Raw genomic sequence first — 22,024 nt, 5'->3', positions numbered from 1 at the left:
GACAAAGGGGCACCGATTACTACAGGCGAGTACAATATTAAGTATATTATCAATAAGTATATTGAACCAGGAAATGCTTGTTTTGACAACAGAAGATATTGAACCTGCAAAATATTGTTGAAGGGAGTTTATTTTCTGTTGCACAAAAGCTCAGAATGTGCCGAATGCACTGGTGTAATGCAGTGTAATTATGCTGAATACAATGGCCACAACTGAGCTGCATATTTCTCCCTGACACAACCAAGCAGCAGCAGCTGTTTTACAAGCGTTGCTTCTTGATGGCGATATTTTTCAGTCAACTGGCATGCTCATACCAATGTGATTTTGTTGGAAGTGTAACGTGCTGTTCTCTCAGGAGAGATAGACTGTCTGTGTCTGCCTAAGTATACTTACTGAACACAATTATCAATACTGTAGTCTCGAGTCACAAGTTTGTTTGATGATGGTAACAGTTAAAGGCTCTATTAACAGAACTATTAAAAAAAACAGCTGAAGATAAGATACAAGCACAGATATCAGGTGGCTTTACATAGGCTCATAACATTTTATACCTATTATGTATTCATAGACAATATGTATATTCTATACTAAGACAAACGTTTTGCACATTCTAGGCTATTCAACAAGTTTCCTACTTTAGAACAAAATGTAGGCAATAATGTGCAATGACAGAGCCTAAGTTTGAATGGAATGCTTCATTATTTATGTAAATGAAGATTCTACTGTAATCAGCTAAATCAGATTTTAGATATGATCTAGCTAAATATTTTAGCATCCTGATCAAATGAGATGTTAATTAAAGCCTCAAGATGGGCAATTTCTGTTTCAGTGCACCTAGAACTTTGAATCATGGCCAGGAATAATGAGGAAACAATTTTCTGAGCAAAGCAAAGCCAGCCTTGGGATGCAAGAAACTCAGTGACCTGTATGTGTATTATCTTATCAGTCTGCAGAATTAACTTATTTGAAATCGCTGTTCTTTCACATGTTCAGTATTGCACATTATCTAATGAAAGGAAATTACACTACAGCATGGCTAACCTGTATGGTTTGCTATTAACTGGGTATTGATAAGGATCACGGCTAAACCCTGCCGCACAAAAGCTTCTGAAAATCCACCAAGGTCATAAATTGATGTGTCATAAAATAAAGGATTGTACAGTCATTGAATTTTTATGGTAATTGTTAATGCATACTTAGAAAGCACAGAACAATGCAGTATCTCACTCTGAGATAAGAAAAATATATTATGGTCCAATTTCTGCTTTCAAAATAAAGTCCAAATAAACCATCCTACCTACGAGATCTGCATTAATTTACAGAGAGAACAATTTTATCCCTCAGGACAGTTATACAAATGCACCTCACCCATGCCATCTTTGGCTGTAATCTGCTGCGGCTGATTCACCTCTCCAGACTACAGGTTTTGGTCCATGCTGTACACAACCACTGCCTACGAGTCAGCCCATTACTTCCCTGTCCTCAGATGACTACCCTCTGCTGCAGCCCATTATTTCAGAGCACACAAGGGCCATGAACCACCTGTGTGACTTCTCCCTGCTCTTTCCTTCAACTGCAGCAGAACCACAGTGGTTCAGCTGGTTTTGGTCACTGTGCAGCCATGTAAGAAAGTGGAGGTTTGGAGCCTGAGCCTACACAGGGATGCAAACTAGTAAATAACATGCAACAGGCAGGCATCTGTTTTTAATTAGCTGAACTAGCTAATAAAAAAATGTTTTACCCAAAACTCTTTTCCTGAGCATCCAGAAACTAATACCTTGGCAGAGCTACACTCAAAAATTCACAGTGCATAGTTCTCAAAGACCTCTGCGTGACTACAGCGTACAAGTTACAGGTATAAGAACAACAGCATTAATGCTGCATGTGCAGAAGGGGAAGGAGAGACAGAGAAACTGTCTCTCATGAGAAATAAGATTAGTGTATATATTTCCTAATAATTAAGGAGAGAATCCCTGAAAGACAGGGCTACTGTTTATATAACAAAGGTGCTTCCCATGTTCTGGCTAAGCTTCTATTTCTTTCCCGAAGACTGTGTTATCTAAGTCTTGTGACTAGTGAAAATAAGTTCTTTATATACAATTCCAGGAAGCACAAGGATGATTTAAAAATACGTCAAATCGAGGCGGTAGATGTTGTATTGGAATGCAACCATCTGATCCCTAGATTTGTCAAGTAACTCGTACCTAAATTAATTTAAATGAAGACAATTAACATCTAGTAGGTATTTACATAGAGCATTTAACAGAGTTAAATAGTGTGGTTAATTGTATCTCAATGAGATTTCAGACAAAGGGCTTCAGCAACTTTCATCTCTCTAGCATTCCCCAAAGTGGTTGTATATCAGAAGGAAAACCACAGCTAGTCCCACTTTTGTATCTTTAGATCAAGACAACTGCTCCTTCATGTGTTGTGCAGGATGAGAAAGAGTGCTTTTAAAGGTATCGAGATTTCAGAGACTGCTACCTTGAAAAGTGAAGGACACTGTAAAGATGGTGTTAGCCAAGTGAAAGCTATAAACTTTGCCTTTGTATTCCTGATTTAATATATCAGTTTCCTGTGCAAATTAAAATCAAGAGAAGATAATTAATGAAAGTTATGCACACTCCAGAGGCAAAACCCCCCATGTTCTCATTTATTCTGTGTCAAAGGCCTAGATAACAGAAGACATCTGCAGGAAGAGAGCCATGGTCCAAGAGATGGGGCACGCCTGTTGTGCAAGAGGAGGCTGAAGGCTGAGGGCCCTCGGTTACTGTTACCTTCAGACTGGAAAGCAGGACAGCCACACCGCAACGGCCCTCTGCCAGGACAAACAGACCCTTGAAAGGCAGGGCTGTCAACTCCAGAACTTATTGACGCTAACACAGCTACACTGCTTTCAGCAGTTAAAGTGTTTATCTCTGATACTAGTCAATCAGAACTCATCAACTGGATGCCTTCAGCGAGAAAACAATGTGTTACCAAATTCCGCTTTGATATTTGATACAATCTGTTGTGTTCAGTGAGGGTGCAGCTGGCATCACGTTCTGCATATTTAAGCCAAACTCACTGCTACCATAAACACTGCTCTGTGAAGATGTAATAGCTGAGGGCCTGCCCTGCTCCAATACAAATGTGGCATTGCTTCTGTGGGCCACACAAATCTTTACCTAGCCATGAGATACAGACTTGTTCCTGAGGCAGAACTCACACATTATCAAGCTATCTTTCAGCACACAACTGAATTTGCATGCATGTCAACCCAGCAGGCTCATTACCTGAGTTACAGGATTTTTCTTCTTTTGGGTACATTTTGCCTCATACTCAGGCCTCAGCTGGAGTTGTTGCTGTTCCTCTTCGAAATCGACCAAATCCCACTCATATTTCAGTTTAGCTTGCCGTCTCTTCCAAAACTCCAAGAAAAGTGTAACTGCAATTTGGAAACGTTAAAATACAGTTAAGGGAGAAGTGAACAAGTTCATGAACCAAGTTAAACTTATTTCTGCACTGACTTCTATTCTGCTGTCTATTATTTATCCTCAGAGTGTGACCCATCTATTTTTATTGACTACCTATTAAAGTTCACAGCTAACACCATAATATGGATTAAGTAATTTATTAGCTAACTGAATTCCAGAGGTGGATGATAAGGAAGATGCCATGACAGGATATGCGTATTTCCATGGTTATGATGACCATGTTCAGTTACAGTTTAACTACTTTTCATACGCAAATAGCAACACGGAATTAACAAAGGAACATGATAAATCAACTAATTGCTTGTGTATAAACCTGTAACACATGAACAACTATTACAAATAAGCAGAACTGTTTTCAAGTAGTATGTTCAAAGATTTCTGTTGCTTTTTGATGATTATTTGATATCATAGTCATTTTAAAGACAGTGAATGTCTGATGCTTTTCATACAATCAAGAGTGAGGCTGGGTTAAGAAATTTTTAAGACACTAGAGGGAACTGATTTCATATATAAAATAAACAACTATAAGTTATAATATTATATAACATTTAAAAAGCCCTCTATAAACACCTTTAAAATGTAAACCTTTGGTAATCTGATCGTTCTTATTTGAACTGGAGAGGCTTTACGGTTTACACAAACACAGGAAAGCTTATCTTCTGCAGTTCTAAAATCTTTTGCTGGTACTTCCTGAATGACTAACCCCTGACACTCAAAGGCTTGTGCTTAAAATCAAGAAAAGTTTAGGAAAACAGCCATACAACATCATCTTATTCGATTTTTTTTTTGAGAATTCTCTACAAAAAAGTTAGTGGCTAGGTCCTTTGATAATAAATACACAAATAGATTTTCTATTAGCACACGGAGATCTTTGTGTGTTAATGAAATATCTATATTCAAATCGAAGATTTATTTATGATGTTTCATACAAACAGTATGAAACAGGAGATGAGGTATTTAAGGAAATAAGAATCAATAACTACACTATCCTACATCCATACACTTTCACCGAGTTTAAGAAAAGAACATGTATTCAAGACAATACGATCTTAAAGTCTAAAAAATATTACTTGGTGTGAAACCATGCTTATAGAGGGAGTCAGGAAATCCACCTGTTTCTGCATCATGAAAACATACTACACTGTATGAACTTCACTGGAGTAGAAGCCAACTGATTCTCATCCTAACAGCGCTGCTAACGAAGTGGTAGTGCTGGACCACCGTTCAGTGAAAGGACACAAAAGCTCTCTACTCCCTCACAGGGACACTGATAATGTGTGGGGCTCAGCAGAGAGCCTTACAAGGACTGCACAGGGTTGGACCACTCTGTCTTAGGTTACTAAGGAAAGAAACAAACGTTAGCAGTTTGCAATGCTTATGTATCGCATGTTAGAGTATGCAATGCTTATGATATCCTAGATATCGGCTGGATTTTGCTTCGTTTTGTTTAAGTCCAATCCCTCTGTAACTTCAAATTATTTTTACTCTTTCATCACTTTTGCGTCTGAGGTAGGATATTAAAGTGAAGCCATTATTCCTCTTCTTCCCATTACCAGTGTCCCTCAGCAGTTTGGCCAAGATCTCCTTCCTGCTTGACATAAAACTTATCAAATGTACTCACCCCATATGCCCATGAAGATGGCAAAGAAGACAGTTGCCACGTTGTCAAACAAATGGGAATACTGCAACAGAATACACAGGAACAGGTCGGTACCGAAACAGTTTTCAGTATGAACAAAAATGACAAGTGGCTGGAGAACCAGATACAGACCTCTGAGGACTCACAGGTGGTGTTTAGCCTCCAGTAGTCACACTTTCGGTCACAAAGAGGGCACATGATGATCTCTCCTCCAACTGCAGGGTCACAGATTTCTTTGCTGAGGAGAAAATATTGTACAGTATCTGTTTTCATAGCATCTGAAGAGATACTATATGAAATTTATTTAAAAAAAAATAAATTAAAAGCTTCATTTGTTCAAAGCTCAACATCTGCAGCTTCACAGAGAAGATGCCAAGTCTTGTCACATTCACTGGTGTTAACCTGTAGTTGGTCAGGGCAAGCCAAGAAATGCAGCAGCTGCTACAAGGAGGAGAACTAGCAATTCACTTGGTATGGGCTTTCTGATTCTACCATAGAATCATATAGGTTGGAAAAGACCTTTAAGATCATCAAGTCCAACCGTTAACCTAGCACTGCCAAGTCCACCACTACACCACGTCCCTAAGCACCACATCTACAACGTCTTTTAAATACCTCCAGGGATGGTGACTCAACCACTTCCCTGGGCAGCCTGTTCCAATGCTTGACAACCCTTTCAGTGAAGAAATTTTTCCTAATATCCAGTCTAAACCTTCCTTGGAGCAACTTGAGGCCATTTCCTCTCGTCCTATCGCTTGTTACCTGGGAGAAGAGACCGACCCCCACCTCGCTACAACCTCCTTTCAGGTAGTTGTAGAGAGCGATAAGGTCTCCCCTCAGCCTCCTTTTCTTCAGGCTAAACAACCCCAGTTCCCTCAGCCGCTCCTCATCAGACTTGTGCTCCAGACCCTTCACCAGCTTCGTTGCCCTTCTCTGGACACGCTCCAGCCCCTCAATGTCTCTCTTGTAGTGAGGGGCCCAAAACTGAACACAGTATTCGAGGTGCGGCCTCACCAGTGCTGAGTACAGGGGCATGATCACTTCCCTACTCCTGCTGGCCACACTATTCCTGATACAAGCCAGGATGCTATTGGCCTTCTTGGCCACCTGGGCACACTGTTGGCTCGTATTCAGGCAGCTGTCAACCAACACCCCCAGGTTCCTTTTCTGCTGGGCAGCTTTCCAGCCACTCTTCCCCAACCCTGTAGCATTGCATGGGGTTGTTGGGACGCAAGTGCAGGACCCGGCACTGAGCCTTGTTGAACCTTATACAGTTGGCCTCAGCCTGTCTAGATCCCTCTGTAGCGCCTTCTTACCCTCAACACTCCCATCCAACTTGATGTCGTCTGCAAACTTACTGAGAGTGCACTCAATCCCCTTACCCAGATCATGAATTAAGATATTAGTAATGAATCAGAAGTCTGTAAGGAGCTGTACTGCACATGCACTGCTTTCAGGTGAGATATAAACCGTGTTATTTCTCATCAGGTTAGTAAAGCATTCAAAACACCTTTTCTAAAAGCAGAGGTATTAATTCAGCTTTGCTATCTACAGTAAAATTTGCTACTTCAAAACTACTACAGTGGGCAAAGTTTACAATCCTATGATAGTCCTTCAGTATCCAGAGAAATCTGAACACGTATAGCAGTATTCGCAGGTGAATTCTGAACCTAGCTAAAATGTAAGTCTCAAAATGACATAACTCAATAGAATGGATGAGAATTTTAACCTGTTATTCATCCTTTATGGTTAAAACTCAAAATTTACTAGAAGCCTTCTTCTAAAAAACAGTGAGCAATTAAATGCCAACCTCTTTTCCTCTCCCCACCCATGCACACCCATCCGTCCGCCCCCCCAGATCCCTGACTATGATAAATCTTGGGACCCTTGAAGAAACAAATACAATGCTTATTTAAAAAGAAGCGAACTCTGCCTTCCGAGATACTGGATCCCTCTTTGACGGGAGAACACTGCTGATCTGTCCTGTGCTCATGGTTTTGGTAGTTAGTACAGATGATGACCTACACAAAAAGGTCAAAGGACTACTCTGCAAGACAGATTAAAATAGAAAAGCTTAAGGCAACAATAAACACTTGAAACGAATAATTTTGAGAGATGTCAGTGGTACTCTTAGGACTTTATATATTGCAGGTACTCCAATATAAAAAGCTATTGTCAAATGGCAATAAAATATTGCTTTTCACCTACAAAGTGAGTCTTACTCATTAATAGTCACAAGTTCTGCATTAGCTGTCCACCACCATTTTAGTCAATAAAGGTAGGAGGAGAACAAATTTGTCTGCTCTGACAAGCTTTAAAAGCTTGTTACCTGTTTTTTTGCAAGAACAAAGTTTTCACATTGCTTAGCTTTTTCCATTATAAGCCCAGGAGACTGTCAACATTACACTCACCTGCTCATATTTTCATTCATTGTAAACAAGCCATAAAGAAAACAGATTAAGCCAACAACTGCTGCAAGGAATAACATCTCAGTGTAAAATCCTAGCCAGGCAAAATAGATTCCAATCTTCTCACCATAGTACTTCCTGAATACAAAAAAAAATGCAATTAATAGGAATACAAAGCGAAGTTTAAAACTGCAACAGAGCAAACTGGCCAGAGTCAAAATGAAACACTTGGAAAAATTCTCATTTAACAGAAGAGTAAATGCATTGATGTACACTGGAAAAATGGGATTCGAAGCTAGCTGTGAGAAGTTATGCAAGCTGAATGAACAAAATATATGGCCTCTTTTGACCCTTTTTTTCTTCCTAGCAGGAGCTCCAGCTTTAAAAATCCCTCTTTCCTCTTCCCACAGGATAATGTAAATGAAGATTTACTTTTTTGATTTTCCAAGGAGCTATACAAAATGAAACTGGGCACAACAGTTCTAATCATATGGTTAGAATGAGTGGGTAATTCACAGAAATACAACTGGTTGTGTTATGAATGGGGCAACTGTAACCCATGAATAAAGTAATGTTTTTGTTATAGCACATGAACTGAATCAAAGAAATCTTGGGTAAAGTTAGTTTAAATTCGGGTTTAGTACTGAATTAAGAGTCAAGCTTCAGAAACTTATTTTATCAGTGTTTTTTCAAGTCTCTGTTGAAATTTCAAAATTTCAAGTCAATCTTTAAAAATTGTGGCAGATATTGATTATAAAATGCAAGGTATTCTTTGTATGTGTTCTTCTACAGCTGAATTACCTGTAAGACACCTGACCCCGGCACGCTGGCTAGATTGAAAGAGGCTTGATTTGAGATAAAGCATTTTTCCAGTTGCTAGTAAAAGCCTGTGTCATGTCCTCCAAGGACCTAGTGCCCAATTAAGTATCCAATTCTCATTGGATCTTAAAAGTAGTAAAAATTTCTCAGTAGGATCAAGCTACAAATGAATACACACTTGTATTACAGTGAAAACCAAGTAAATATAATCAAACACAGGCAGTATTTTACCTGATGAGGTCCAAAGGCTGTTCTTTGTAGAACCGCAAGAAACGGGCCCACTCCATGTACAGCGTGTATCTCTCATTGTCACAGTTTGGATCATTTGCCTTTTTCCAATACTGGCACTGCGAGCAAATCAGAGTAAAGGCAAAACACCTCATTGACAGACTCAAATACTACATTAAAAGAAATGAACATTAATGATGATGATAATGCATCCCTCTTAAGATTATACCAATTAAACTAATTTCAAATTCAAACTTAGCACTCTACCTCACCACTTTATTTAAGTAGAACCCTTTCTATGTATGTTTTAAGATAATACACATTTTCAAAAAACACTTCTCAATCTTGGACATTAAATCAACCTGCACTGTAATCACATCATGTTACTTTACACCAGTGTTGTGCTGGTACAACATACTCCTTTGCACTGGTAGATTACTGCAGTGAATAGTTTGTTCCTTTACACTGGTGTAGCATATGCAATTGCAGAAGCTCAAGCTTCCCTAAAGTAGGAAACCACCGTTTTACTCCCGCTTCATTAAAAATAATGCAAATTTAAATCCTGTTCTCTGTACTTCTGAATCAGGCTCTCATTGTAAATTGCACAGCCAAAAGCATTTCACCAAGAGACGTAAACTAGGGGATATAAATTAAAGTTGTTTCCTGCCTCCAGCCATACCACTATAATGTACTCCGTGCTGCAGTTTCTCAAGCTGTAATGCAAGGACATGCAAAATGAAATTCTGACGCTAATTAACTTCAGCACTGTTCATCACTATCATGTATCTACCTGTCAAATACTAAGAAAATTTTGGAACTTCATCAGTTTCCTAGAAATTAAACAGCACAAAATAACCCCAGTTTCTGACAGCTCTTGTGATTTTATTTTGTATTGTAAAACTCTGCCTTTAGAAATACTTGGCTGTGTCAAATATTCAGTTTGTGATCTTGGTTTTCCTTTTTTCCTCTGAATGTCTCTCAATCACAAAGAAAAGCATGAAAATTGGTTTCTAAATAGAACTCAAGAAGTTTAAACAACCTAAAGTTCACATTTTAAAAATATTTTAAAAGGTTAAATAGTTATTTTTTAGACAATGATTTGTGAGTCTGTCTCATGATTTTGGAATTTTTTCATATGATTTCTTAGCATTTAAGGTTGGTTGTACTTGTATAGAAGAGACTCTTGTACAACTGCTTTTTATTATCTGTGGTTTGGTAGTCCCAACAGTATAAAGTACTTCCCAGCCTAGACTAGTCTTCTACAGCCTAGACTCTGATCAGCTAAACTTTCCCCCTGAAAACCTAGAGAATGTCCATTCATCCATTTCTTTTCATTTTCTACGGGAGAAAAAAATATTTAAAAGTATAAATCTATATAACGTATTTAAAAATATCCTGTAGTAGAATTCACAGATATAAATAAGCTATTTAAGTTCACTAAAGCATTGTGACAAATCTCAAATAACTATTAAAAACAAGGAGAGAATTTAAGATTTAAGCAACAAATTAAACACAACATTCAGAAGGGAATTAAAAAAAAATATCCATAAAATACGGTAACCCATCTCTCTTGCTTCCTCCACGGGATTTCAGGGCTAAAGCCATATATGTGGTATTAAAAATTGACCCTAAAGCAAAATCTAAACACCAGTATTTACCATCCTGACCACACTTCTAGTATTTGCAGTTGCTCACCAAAGCTCGCTAGGAGATGGACAAGTGACCACCCCACACTGAAATGTAGAGCTCATGCAACTCATCTGACTTCAGTCCCAACACGGTATGATCCTAAGAGTATTTATATAACTACACTATATGTACGTACACATCCTATACACATACACACACTGCTGAATGTAAGCACCTACAGCAGGCATTCATTCCTTGTTGCAATCTTTCTAATGTACTACCGCATAATCTGTATCATTAACATTACAGGAATATACTATGGAATAAGTCTCTGACACATTATGTGACTGACACACAGGTATATGCTAGAAACTCGGCTCCTGTATGCGTGCATAGGAAGAAACATTTCAGCACATAAAAGCCAAATAGTAGGGCTGGCAGATACGTCTTGTGTATTATAAACCAGAATCAATTACTGGGACAAATGGAAGGGTTTGAGTGCATTTTCATTTCTGCTGGAAACAGCAAATGTCACAGTAGGTAAAAGAGTAAAAACACTGGGAAATGCTCAAGGGAGCAGAAAGCTAAAATACTTACATCATGTAGAGGATATGCAGCTGAATAGGTGCCATTATTTAGCAGTCTCTTAATCCCAAATTTTTTCTTCCCTTCTTCTGTTCCATACGGGCAACGTGTAAGAATATAATTAACCTGAGATTCAAACACAAGAATTTCAGACCTTTCCTGCTTTGAGGCCATTTAACAGAAACCTTTAATAGTTGTGCACTGTGTATAATCTGCAGGAATAACATGCAAAAGCAAAAAGTGTTTCTTCAGGAGGCTCTACCCTGTATGAGACCACTGAGGGCATGCTTGCCTTGTAGACATCTAGAAGATCCACTCCAACAAATACTATTCCAGATTTGTAAGAAAGATACGTAGGCATCTAGGTTTCCTCATATTTACTCACAGTGTATATACTCCTTCCCTGCATGAATACTCCTATGGGACCATGTAAATCTACATGTAAATAAAAGTAGACAAATTCACATACGTACTATTCTGTTTCTCATGGATGGTGAGAAGAAAGTGCTCTTGTCATTAATGAGGTACAGCTCCTGCTTCTCCTTGCTGAATGGGGCCGTGAAATAATCTGGTTCAGGGTGCATCACCTTCTCGGGAAGCCTGAATGGTGCAAGCATACAGTCCAGGGGGTTCTCCACCATTGACGGAATGTCATTTTCCTTGATGGGAACTTTAATGTTCAGCACTTCTGCATATGTGATCAGAACCTCCCATGGGGCATGGATCTTCACAAAATAAATCTTGCCATCTTCAGATTCCTGCCCCAGGAAAGTTAAATCGGACATCAACTAAACTGTGTTTTATTGCAAGATTCATGAGAATAGTTGCTATACAAAATTTACTGCCTTTCACATATTTTTGAAAGCTTTAAAAAAAAAAAGGGGGGGAGGGGGAATAGAGGGATTTTTTTTATATGTTGGTTTTTTTTTTTTTAACTGAAAAGCTTATCCGAGTGGTTGCTTGTTCTTAAAGATAATCTTTGCACTACTAAAAGCTCACAAAGGCTTTTCAAACTACATTAACCTTGTACACTGAGGCCTGAAAATTCTCATTACGCTGTGAGTGCATTGGAAATGCAAGGGTTTGCACTGGCAGCCCACGCGTCTTACAGACCACCGTGCTGGACTGTAAAGCTGGTATCTTTCCTGGAGGGGGCAGTTTTCATACAGCGGAGTAGAGCGTACAAGACTCCTTGCAAAAAGGAGTTACCAACCAGAGCTCAGATCTGTTACAGCCTCACAGCTATGATGAGGAATAATCTTATCACAGGCCTCACCCTACAGTAAATGCTCTTCTAGTGTTCCTCTGCATACACAGGAGAAAATGGCAATCAGAAGGTACTTTTAACATGTTGCTCAATGAATCCCCATCTATGGATGTTACAGACTCTAAACTTCATCAAGAGTTATTTTGCCCCACTCAATATCTGGCAGAAAAAAAGAGCATGCTGACTGAAGAAGTCAGCATCCCACGTTCTCAAGTTTTTAAACAAAACAGTAACACTAATCAAACATCCTCAAGTTGTTACACCAGAGTCCTTCCTCATCATAATTACAAATCCAGTGGGCATACGCTAAGCTATTCACTGACTTCCAAACATGTTACTCATTGTTAGGTGGGACTAAATCTAGCTGTGAGCATACTTCCCGTTTACATGGGTTTAAATGAAATCACAGCTATTATGGAACTGCTTTCTTTTTGTTATGAAACCAAAAGCCATAACTTCCTCCTGAATTAAATTTATTTTCCACAATTCTTATGAACAGATCTGGAAAAATAACTCCAATAGACACATTAAGCTTGTTTCACTTAAATTAGTTGTACTCCACTGGAATCTGGTATAAAAATGTATAATTTGTCTCAAAGAAACAAAGCGGTATATATTAATTAGTAATTTGCAGGTCTATTTCTTTGGTCCTGATTTTTATCCTTTTTTTTTTTTTACCTTCTTATCTTCTGTTTCTAGTTCCAAACCAGCCTTTTGCAGATTGCTCTCAAATTCTTTTCTTCTTTCCTGAAGAGAAACAAACACACTTTATTAACTGATGAAGCTAGCAACTAACTGATCGCTTACTGATGACTTCACTTGAGTTTCACTCCTCCTCGCTGCCCTGATGACAACCCCTCAATGCTATGTGACCTTTGTAAAAGAAAGCAGACCAACAGACAAAAACCAGCTGATGCACACCAGACCACTTCTGAGTGAAGGCCAGCCTAGTCATGGCAACACATCGGGAATTGTACTGACTGGCAACTGGAAACTTATTTGTTGGGAATAGGTTCATAAACTGTGCAATCTTGTTAACCAGTGTTGTGGTTTAATGTGGCAGGCAGCTAAACACCATGCAGCCATTCGCTCACTTCCTCGCCCCACAGTGGGATGGGAGAGAGAATCGTGGGGGAAAAAAAAGAGATTCACAGGTTGAGATAAAGACAGTTTAATAGGACAGAAAAGGAAGGGATAATAATAACAACAACAACAAGAATGATAAAAAATATACAAAGCAAGTGGTGCACAGTGCAATTGCTCACCACCCACTGACCGATGCCCAGCCAGTCCCCGAGCAGCAGCCCCCCGGCCAGCTTTCCCCCGGTTTCTATACTGAGCATGACGCCGTATGGTATGGAATAGCCCTTGGGCCGGTTGGGGTCAGCTGTCCTGGCTGTGCCCCCTCCCAGCTTCAGGGGCACCTCCAGCCTTCTCAGCCGGTAGAGCATGAGAAGCTGGAAAGTCCTTGACTTAGTGTAAGCACTGCTTAGCAACAATGGAAACATCAGTGTGTTATCAACATCATTCTCATCCTAAATCCAAAGCACAGCACTATACCAGCTACTAGGAAGAAAATTAACTCTATCCCAGCCGAAAACAGGACAGTTCCCACCCCTTATTCTAGACCATCTACGTCATGCCCAGGTCCCACACTTTCCAATACTTTCCAATTAATCACCACCACTTTTCCTGGTTTTTGATATATACCCACAGATATCATTCCCTCAGCCTATGGGCCACCCCTCTAAAATGTCCGTTGAGTTCATTTAGTCCATGACTTTGGGTTCCATCTGTCATAACAGTCCTTCAGGGCAGGAGAGATGGTGTGTGGTGTTGGACTGTTGCATGCTGAAGCCAGTTCTGGTTCCATCACCTCTGCACTTTGCTCAGTTTCATCAAAGTTCATTCTCCATTAATCTGGGTGATTCTTACTGTAATACCATTGATATGGCAGATAGCCACCACAGAAATGATGACATACAATGTTATATAGCAATTAACATAATACAGTTTAATTTATTGGCTATTCTCACCCAAAATCAAATCCCCTTGAGGTACACAGCGGACTTCCCCATCCTTCCACGTTATCCACCAAGTGCACCCAGGTCCCTGAGCAAAAGCAATCCCATGAATGGGTTTTCCTCTGCCCGAGGCAGGAGTAACCCACACTGTCTTTCCGAGCATGTTTTTTTATGTGCATTACAGGGACTTTATCGCCCTCCACAGTACGTAGAAGTTTTGACTGGGCAGGGCCAGCTCGATTGGCAGATCCCCTAGCGTTGACTAACCAGGTGGCCTTTGCTAAATGGGTATCCCAATGTCTGAATGTCCCAGCACCCATTGCTTGCAGCGTAGACTTTAACAGCCCATTGTATCGTTCGATCTTCCCAGAGGCTGGTGCATGATAGGGGATGTGATACACCCACTCAATGCCATGCTCTTTGGCCCAGGTGTCTATGAGGTTGTTTCGAAAATGAGTCCCGTTGTCCGACTCAATTCCTTCGGGGGTTCCATGTTGCCATAAGACTTACTTTTCAAGGCCCAGGATAGTGTTCCAGGCGGTGGCATGGGGCACAGGATATGTTTCCAGCCATCCGGTGGTTGCTTCCACCATTGTAAGCACATGGCGCTTGCCTTGGCGGGTTTGTGGGAGTGTGATATAATCGACCTGCCAGGCCTCCCCGTATTTATGCTTCAGCCATCGTCCTCCATACCACAGAGGCTTTAACTGCTCGGTTTGTTTAATTGCAGCGCATATTTCACATTCACGGATAACCTGTGCAATAGTGTCCATTGTCAAGTTCACCCCTCGATCACGAGCCCATCTATATGTTGCATCTCTTCCTTGATGGCCTGAGGTGTCATGGGCCCCCCGAGCTATAAATAATTCACCCTTATGTTGCCAGTCCAGATCCACCTGAGCCACTTCCATCTGAACAGCCTGATCCACCTGCTGGGTGTTTTGATGTTCTTCAGTGGCCTGACCCTTGTGTACGTGAGCATCTATGTGACATATTTTTAAAACCAGGTTCTCTACCCGGCCAGCAATATCTTGCCACAGTGCGGCAGCCCAGATGCGTTTGCCTCTGCACTGCCAGTTGCTCTGCTTCCATTGCTGTAACTACCCCCCAAGGCATTTGCCACCATCCATAAGTCAGTATAGAGATAGAGCACTGGCCATTTTTCTCGGTCAGCAATGTCTAAAGTGTGACACCAGAGAAGTAAATGCAGTCATGAGTCTTGAGGACTTCTGACTCTTCCGGAGGGTGATGCATGTGGTGTGTTATTGTTCAAGTTTAGCTATATTTCTAAGAGAATGTTAAAACTAGATAAAAATAAAAATTGTGGAAGCATCTGGAAGACTAATCGCTTATAGTATCATCTATTTACCAGATTAACAATCATGTCTGATATGGATGTTCAAGTACTGATTACAGACAATTCAAACAGTATGCTTCACAAACAACATAACTGTAAAACTAGATAAGACTAACAAATCATCACGTGTAAGCTTACATATGCTTAGCTGGCATAAAGTCAGTGTGGACTTCATGCAGAGATAAATAAATGTGCCTGTGGCAGTGCGTGATGGCTGCATGACCTCTGTGAGTTTGAGACTCTTCTTGAACTCTGTATTTTTCCAAGTAATTCCTAGGTGGTATCTTTAGGTAAGAACATTTTCTTCCCCTCCTTCTCTCTAGAATTTTTGCTCCTATTGTGAGACTGAATTAATTTCCTTTTAAGTATAAAAAATTTGCTGAAGAACTGCCAGAATAACTACAAATTAAGCTAAATATTGAGTCCTAGCCTCTTCAGAATGCATTAGCTAGACTACCAACTTATTTCTAGCTAAAACCTGCAGTGCTGTGTGATGTCTTCTCTACTAAAAGATCTTAAATGACATTTTTCAAACACAAAAAAAAAAAACCAACACACCCTAGTTTTCAGCCAATTTCCTTTTCCTGCATGTCTGTGAGGAGCAGGCTGCCCTATTTGCATTTCAGTTTGCATAAACTACTCAGATAAATGAATACAGACTGAAGAATAGCTTTAATGGCCCTCAAATCTATGTGAAGATGTATTGATATATTTTCCTGTGTTAGCGGCCTTGCATTTCTACCTGTCACATCTAATTTTGCCAAATATTATTAGACATTAAATTAGACACTGGCCTAGATTAACTTGCAAATATGGTAATTCCTGAGTTCTAGCACATGCTGGGGGCAAATGCAATTCCATGCATTTTTTAACTCATCTATCCCACAAACCTGCCTACATGCACCTGTATAAAACAACCTGAGAACTCTTGTTTGCTGACCTGCTGATCTAATAGAGAACAATACAACTAAAAGGTGATTTATGATTACATTTGAAAGTGCTATATAACAGCTGACACTCAAGCCTGGAATCCAAAGCTATGTGCTAGCCTGGATTACATTTTCTCCAAACAAAGCATGCTGGCAGGCGTTCTTTCCCCAGCAAACGCTGGAGGAGCCAAGCGAGTCAGCTCAGAGGGTTCTCTGCCACCAGAGACACCAGCCAGCTCCTCTTCCAGCTGTGCAGCTTAGTAACAGACAGAACCAAAGGGTCTGGCCCCATCTTACTGATCCTTCCTTACCATATACTTCGTGTGATAAACTGCAGTGCTCTAATACAAATTATGCTTTTTTTACCACCTTGCTCTCTTCCCATAAGCCACCTTCTCCAAAACCCATGTGAATGTACTGTACTTTCCAGTCACTTGAAATAACCATCTTTAAAAGGCAATCAATCTGCTGAAAAAAAAACAACGCTCCCCCTTTTCTTGCCAAATACTAGATTTCTTCATGTCTCCATCAAAGGCTTAAAATGGACAAAGTGTACCCTTGGACCAGTGCTGTTTTGTTTTAGTACATACTTGTAAGAATTTTAAGCCTACTGTGCCAAACCTAAAAAGTTAGACCTAGTGCATATATTTGTGACTCCACTGTAGATGCCACTCTGCAGTCACAGAGGGAAGAGGATAGCAACATAAGTAATCACATCAGTGAAGATCAGTAATAGTGGGCTAATGCCCTTCCTCACATTTTATTTAAGTACAGTTCTTAAGCCTCTCCAAAGCATGTGTAAAAGACCGAAACCACATTTTCTTGAGACCACTGTGGCCTATATAGAAGAGAGGCCAGCAAAGCATTCACCTCTCCAGACAGCGCTGTGGATATCCCGCATACTTGTACAGAGTAACTTTACCACCTAACGTATGCTTGGCTGTAATGAACCATCCTGATAAGATTAACAAAGCAAGATCCAAAGTCCAGCGGTACTAATATGCCCAATGCAGATGCAACACTGCATGATTAGTTACCTAAGGAAGATAGACAACTTATAAACCTGTTTCTTGATAACAATGCTGTTACTGCTAGTAACAATCAGTAAACAGGAGAGTAAAATCATTTTAATTTTACAACATACTATTCCTTAACCAAACTCCTCCTCCTGACTTTTCCCCTTCCTCTAGGCAGGGAGCACCAAGCTCACAAAAGCTTTTTATCTATGAGGATGCTCAGACATATTCTAACTGCAGTCATGTGTAGGATATTGGGAAATAAATATAGCCTTTAGGAACAATCACATACTACTGTAAAGCATACAAGAACTCTGCTCTTACCTGTACCCTGAGAAAACACAATTCACTTCACAGGCCTACCACAGATGGGCTCAGTCCAGGCTCAGGCTGCCTACACAGCTCCCTGGCGAGAACGTTTCAGGTGAGACAGAGCCTGTTTAGGAAAGGCCCTTTCTCCTCTCATCCACCTGCAAGCCACAAGAGCCAGGGGCTGACGAGAGAGATGAGATAACCGGCCCTATCCCAGTGCCGCGGGGACTGCCCGCATGGCTTGGGAGGGTGCTCTGCGTGCCCCCAAAGTGCAGGAGATGCCAAACACCTTCCTTCTCCAAGTACCAGCCAGGCTGCTGTAAAGCAGCATGGAAAGGTGCCCAGTTCGGATCAAGCCCAGTTTTCAGCTGCTCCTGCAGAGCTGGGGACGCAGCTTCTCACAGTCGGCAGCCTAACAGGGTGCAGCAGGAACAACAAGCATCTGATTTTTTTGCTACCCCTGGCTCCATAACTTTGGGCTATCTGGTGCCTGTGAGAAAGCAGAAGTTTCTGTCCGAGATGATGAAAAGTGGGAAAGGACTAGATAAAATTTCTTTCTGTATCTCTATGCCCTGCTGGGGATAGGGGGAGTTTGCTTCCAGTAAACACAGGAACAAGTCACTTTGCACAGAGATCCCAGAGTCCTAATGCTCTGAAGTTTCCTGTGAAGAAATACACTTATGGACAATAAAGATCATGTCCTGGTCATACATTAATACTTTGTTAGATACCTTTAAAAATTATATTTATATTTCCATGTTCACACGCATTTCATGTATGGGTAAAATATTTCCACTTATCTGCTAGAGGCTTTGAGGAAAAATATAAAGTATGTCTCACAAAAATGTAATGCTAATTTTGTTTAGAGACTTCGTGGTTAGGATTTATTCATGTAGCTTACAGAAGGCAAGTTCAAAACAGAGTTTAAGCTGGAAAGTTTATGGGGAACATCAAAGAAGTTAATGCATTTGTTCTGCATGAAGCTAAAGGAGAAGATGAACAGACCGTCTCTTACATCTGTATCAGGGCTATGTTGAAACACACAAAGCAGTTATTTATCCCTTTCTTAGAAATGCAGAATAAAGCTGTTTCCTTGAGACAAGAAAACAAAACCATTTGTCACAACTGTTATTCTCTTCCCATGAACATTTCTATTCTTAGCTGTCACATTTTGCTGTATCATTGTACTACAGTAGAAGAAATTCAAATGTCTTTCCTGCAACAACTGTACAATAGCAAGTACAGTATGTCAGACAAATTCCAAAGGCTGCAGTGTATCACTATTTAAATCTTGTTCCCACAAAGACAACAGCACAGTACTTCTATGCTAAGAAATCTGCATTAATTTATGGGCACATTCAATGTATAAAGACCTATGCTGGACATAAATATAGGGCAAATTTTATTTTCTTACCAGACTCCCCAAGGACTGTGTAAAAATTCACACACCATAACATTGATATCGTCATGCCTGTCTGTTCTGCGACCGCAGAGCTAACCTACTGGGCCACAAACCAAACGCCTTCTTCCATGGGGCCATAAACTCTTTTGCAAGTAGCAGACATACACAGAATTAAATCTCACGAAACTTGATGCACATGTTCTAGCCTTTTGCAAGACAGAGATGATGCTTCTTAACTAAGTGCTTTTTTTACCTCAAAGAGGAACTTCAATATCAGCTACTAGCTCTTGGGTTCTTCCCCACGTGAATCCTTCAGTCTATAATGACACCCCTGTACATAGCCTCTGGTCTGGCAAAGATTCCTGCTACCCCCTAATGACTTATAAAGCAATGAGAAAGAAATTGCTGCACACAATACAAGTGAGTGACTAGGCTGAGCATCTGGCTCGTTTTCCTTCCCACTTGAAACACTACCTAAACAGTCTCCATTTCTTCCCTCATGTTATTTGAGTATGACTAATGGAAAAGTTTATTTTAAGAGTTGCTTTCACATATTTTGCATGGATACCTTTTTCTTCTCTCTACACTGATTGGTCTCCTCTTCTCTTTTTTTTAAAAATGCATTTTGCTTTATGGGAGAAGAAGGAATCTAGCTAGGATTGCAGCCTGACAAAGAGTCAGTGTGGGTTTGAAAAAGTATACCTTTAAATAAACCTGTGGTACCATAGCTGTAATATAACCCTGGTCACCCAAGCAAATCTCCTGAACGTGGCTAGCTGAGGAAAGCAGACTGTGAGATGCTTAAGCTGGGAAAAGTGTCAGAGATGATGGCAGAGATTCTCGCTTTTTTTAAGGTAACAAGAATATGATGCAGGAGCTGTGTTCTACACTGGATCGTATTTGCATATAGGCAGCATAAGTCCTTAATGAAAACAGTATTTCCTTCATAAAGGAATGTAAGCAGCAAGCAATTTTGAACAGCTCAACTGTGCAGTTTTTGTTCAAAGGAAATTATATTTTTTAATTATGAAACACTTTAATATGACAAGATATAGGTGAGAAACGTTCTTTACTTCACACACCTTTAGTTTGGATCAAGATTTTGTCATAAGCCTCTGTATAATTAGTTTTCTTCAGAAAAGCCTTATCTTTCAGAATAATATGATTACATGAGAATGAAGTCTTTTTTTTTTTTTAAAGAACAAACTTTGGACATATATATTGGAAAGACTAGTTTGTAAATGTAACCTCTCCTGTCTCAGAAAGAAGGCAGCGAATAAAGAGAAAACAAAATAATTAAAATCCCTGCAATTATTATTTTTTAAACATTATGCTTATATAGAATTTATTGTTCATCTTGACTGCATCTCATAGCACCGGATTTTTTAAATAGCTTGAATTTGCATATTAGTCAAGTTAGACCTCAAATGTCAGTGTGAGCAAGGAACAAATACATGTCATTTACTGATTCTGTCTGACCTACTGCTACCGTTCAGGCAACTTGGTCTGGCTGGGAAGTTCAGGGATGATCACTGACTGGCATTTTAGAGAAAGCCTGTACTCCATGCTCTGTTACACGGGAGGTATCTTATCAAAGCTACTTTAAATATTCTTCTAGAAGAATGAATACACGTAAGTAGAGAGCAAGTCAAGCACAGGGAAGAGCTCAAAGAGGAGCTTTGTGTATATTTTGCTCAGAGTATTAAAAAAAAAGTCTTAGAAGTCTTAAAAAGAAAATTGCATGGATTCTTGGATCTAAGAATCCATTTCTGCTCTAACTGAAGTCAAAGGATTGGGGAAAAAAAGTTATTGTTACATCTCATTTGGATAATGCTTTGCTTATTTAGAAGAAACCTCCTTCATTTAACTATTTACAGGTACAGTTTCACCAAAGCCACAGCTAACTATAAGACTGTTAAATGAAGAAAGCAAAATCATTTTGATTACTTGGCATTGATTGTATAATATCTTGAGCAGCCTACGTAATGGAAAGTGATCAATTAAGTAAATAAAGCCCCCCAAATCTAATAAAATTGGGTCCTAATGCACAACAGTAAATTACACAGAAATTTCAGTACATGGAATGGCTTTTTACACAGCTATCAAATTTTTAGCTAAGTCCAATTCCAGCTGAGTGTAGTGATTTGAAAGGCTTAGTAATTGATATTCAGGTTATGATAGATAAGAATTAAGAGGACCTCAAAAAGACAAACTTACCAACTTTTTTTCCCATTCCTTATTAAGATCATCCACATAGGAGAGAACAAAATCAATTCTCCTGACACCGTCCCTGAAGAAAATAGAATCTTTGCTTTGATGTCTTTTATCAATCTGTGGAAGACATAGGCATATGATTAAAAAAAAAACAGGTATTGCTGTTGCTTTAAAATGTAACAGAAGACAAAGAGGTTTCCCAGATTGCCTCAGTTCTTCAGTTTCTTCATAGCTGAAGACATACTTGGGCAAGTTTTAACAAGGGCTACATCCAGTTAAAATAATTTCAAAATTAACTGCTTATACCCACAAACACTACATGTAAATAACTGGTATATGAAGAATACATACATGTTAGTGTAGCAGTACTTGTGAACAATGCTCCCATTTATTCTTTCACAGTCTTTACAGTGTGTCATAAATGATCAAGACAAGTGTTATTTTACAGCATGATTTTTTTCTGCAGTTAGAATGCCTCTCCACACAAGAGCCAGCTAGGGCACAGTTCATCAACTTGAAGCAGGTAGCAAAAAGTAAACTCCATGCATTTTCTTCTACGTAACAAGATTCAGTAAGCCAACCACCACAGAGAAATATGTCCCAGCAACAACCACGTACAAAAACAGCACACGAAGAATACACAGGTTACATTTCAAAACTGAATATTTACTTTTGGGGGGAAGGGGGGTGTGTCGAATAAATGTATCGATGCAACAGGG

At 39.7% G+C, this 22,024-nt stretch overlaps 1 protein-coding gene across 6 annotated transcripts in view; it reads right to left on the bottom strand.

Moving 5' to 3' along the window:
- Positions 1-22,024, bottom strand: part of ANO5 (anoctamin 5) — a 64,631-nt gene that overhangs the window by 14,961 nt on the left and 27,646 nt on the right. For 4 of the 6 annotated variants that reach the window (XM_072866040.1, XM_072866042.1, XM_072866041.1 and 1 more), the window contains 9 exons: positions 21,309-21,422; positions 12,730-12,798; positions 11,258-11,542; positions 10,797-10,910; positions 8,574-8,689; positions 7,527-7,661; positions 5,248-5,353; positions 5,098-5,158; positions 3,276-3,427 (listed from right to left, as the gene is read on the bottom strand). In XM_072866040.1, coding sequence (XP_072722141.1) covers positions 3,276-3,427; positions 5,098-5,158; positions 5,248-5,353; positions 7,527-7,661; positions 8,574-8,689; positions 10,797-10,910; positions 11,258-11,542; positions 12,730-12,798; positions 21,309-21,422 — 1,152 coding nt within the window. The remainder of the gene's footprint in view (positions 1-3,275; positions 3,428-5,097; positions 5,159-5,247; positions 5,354-7,526; positions 7,662-8,573; positions 8,690-10,796; positions 10,911-11,257; positions 11,543-12,729; positions 12,799-21,308; positions 21,423-22,024) is intronic. The other 2 variants (XM_072866045.1, XM_072866046.1) reach the window with 1 other exon arrangement.

The sequence above is a fragment of the Ciconia boyciana genome, chromosome 6 (assembly GCF_034638445.1).
Source record: "Ciconia boyciana chromosome 6, ASM3463844v1, whole genome shotgun sequence".
Classification (NCBI taxonomy): domain Eukaryota; kingdom Metazoa; phylum Chordata; class Aves; order Ciconiiformes; family Ciconiidae; genus Ciconia; species Ciconia boyciana.
The sequence above is the reverse complement of the archived record's forward strand: the minus strand, read 5'-3'. Positions and strand labels throughout refer to the sequence as shown.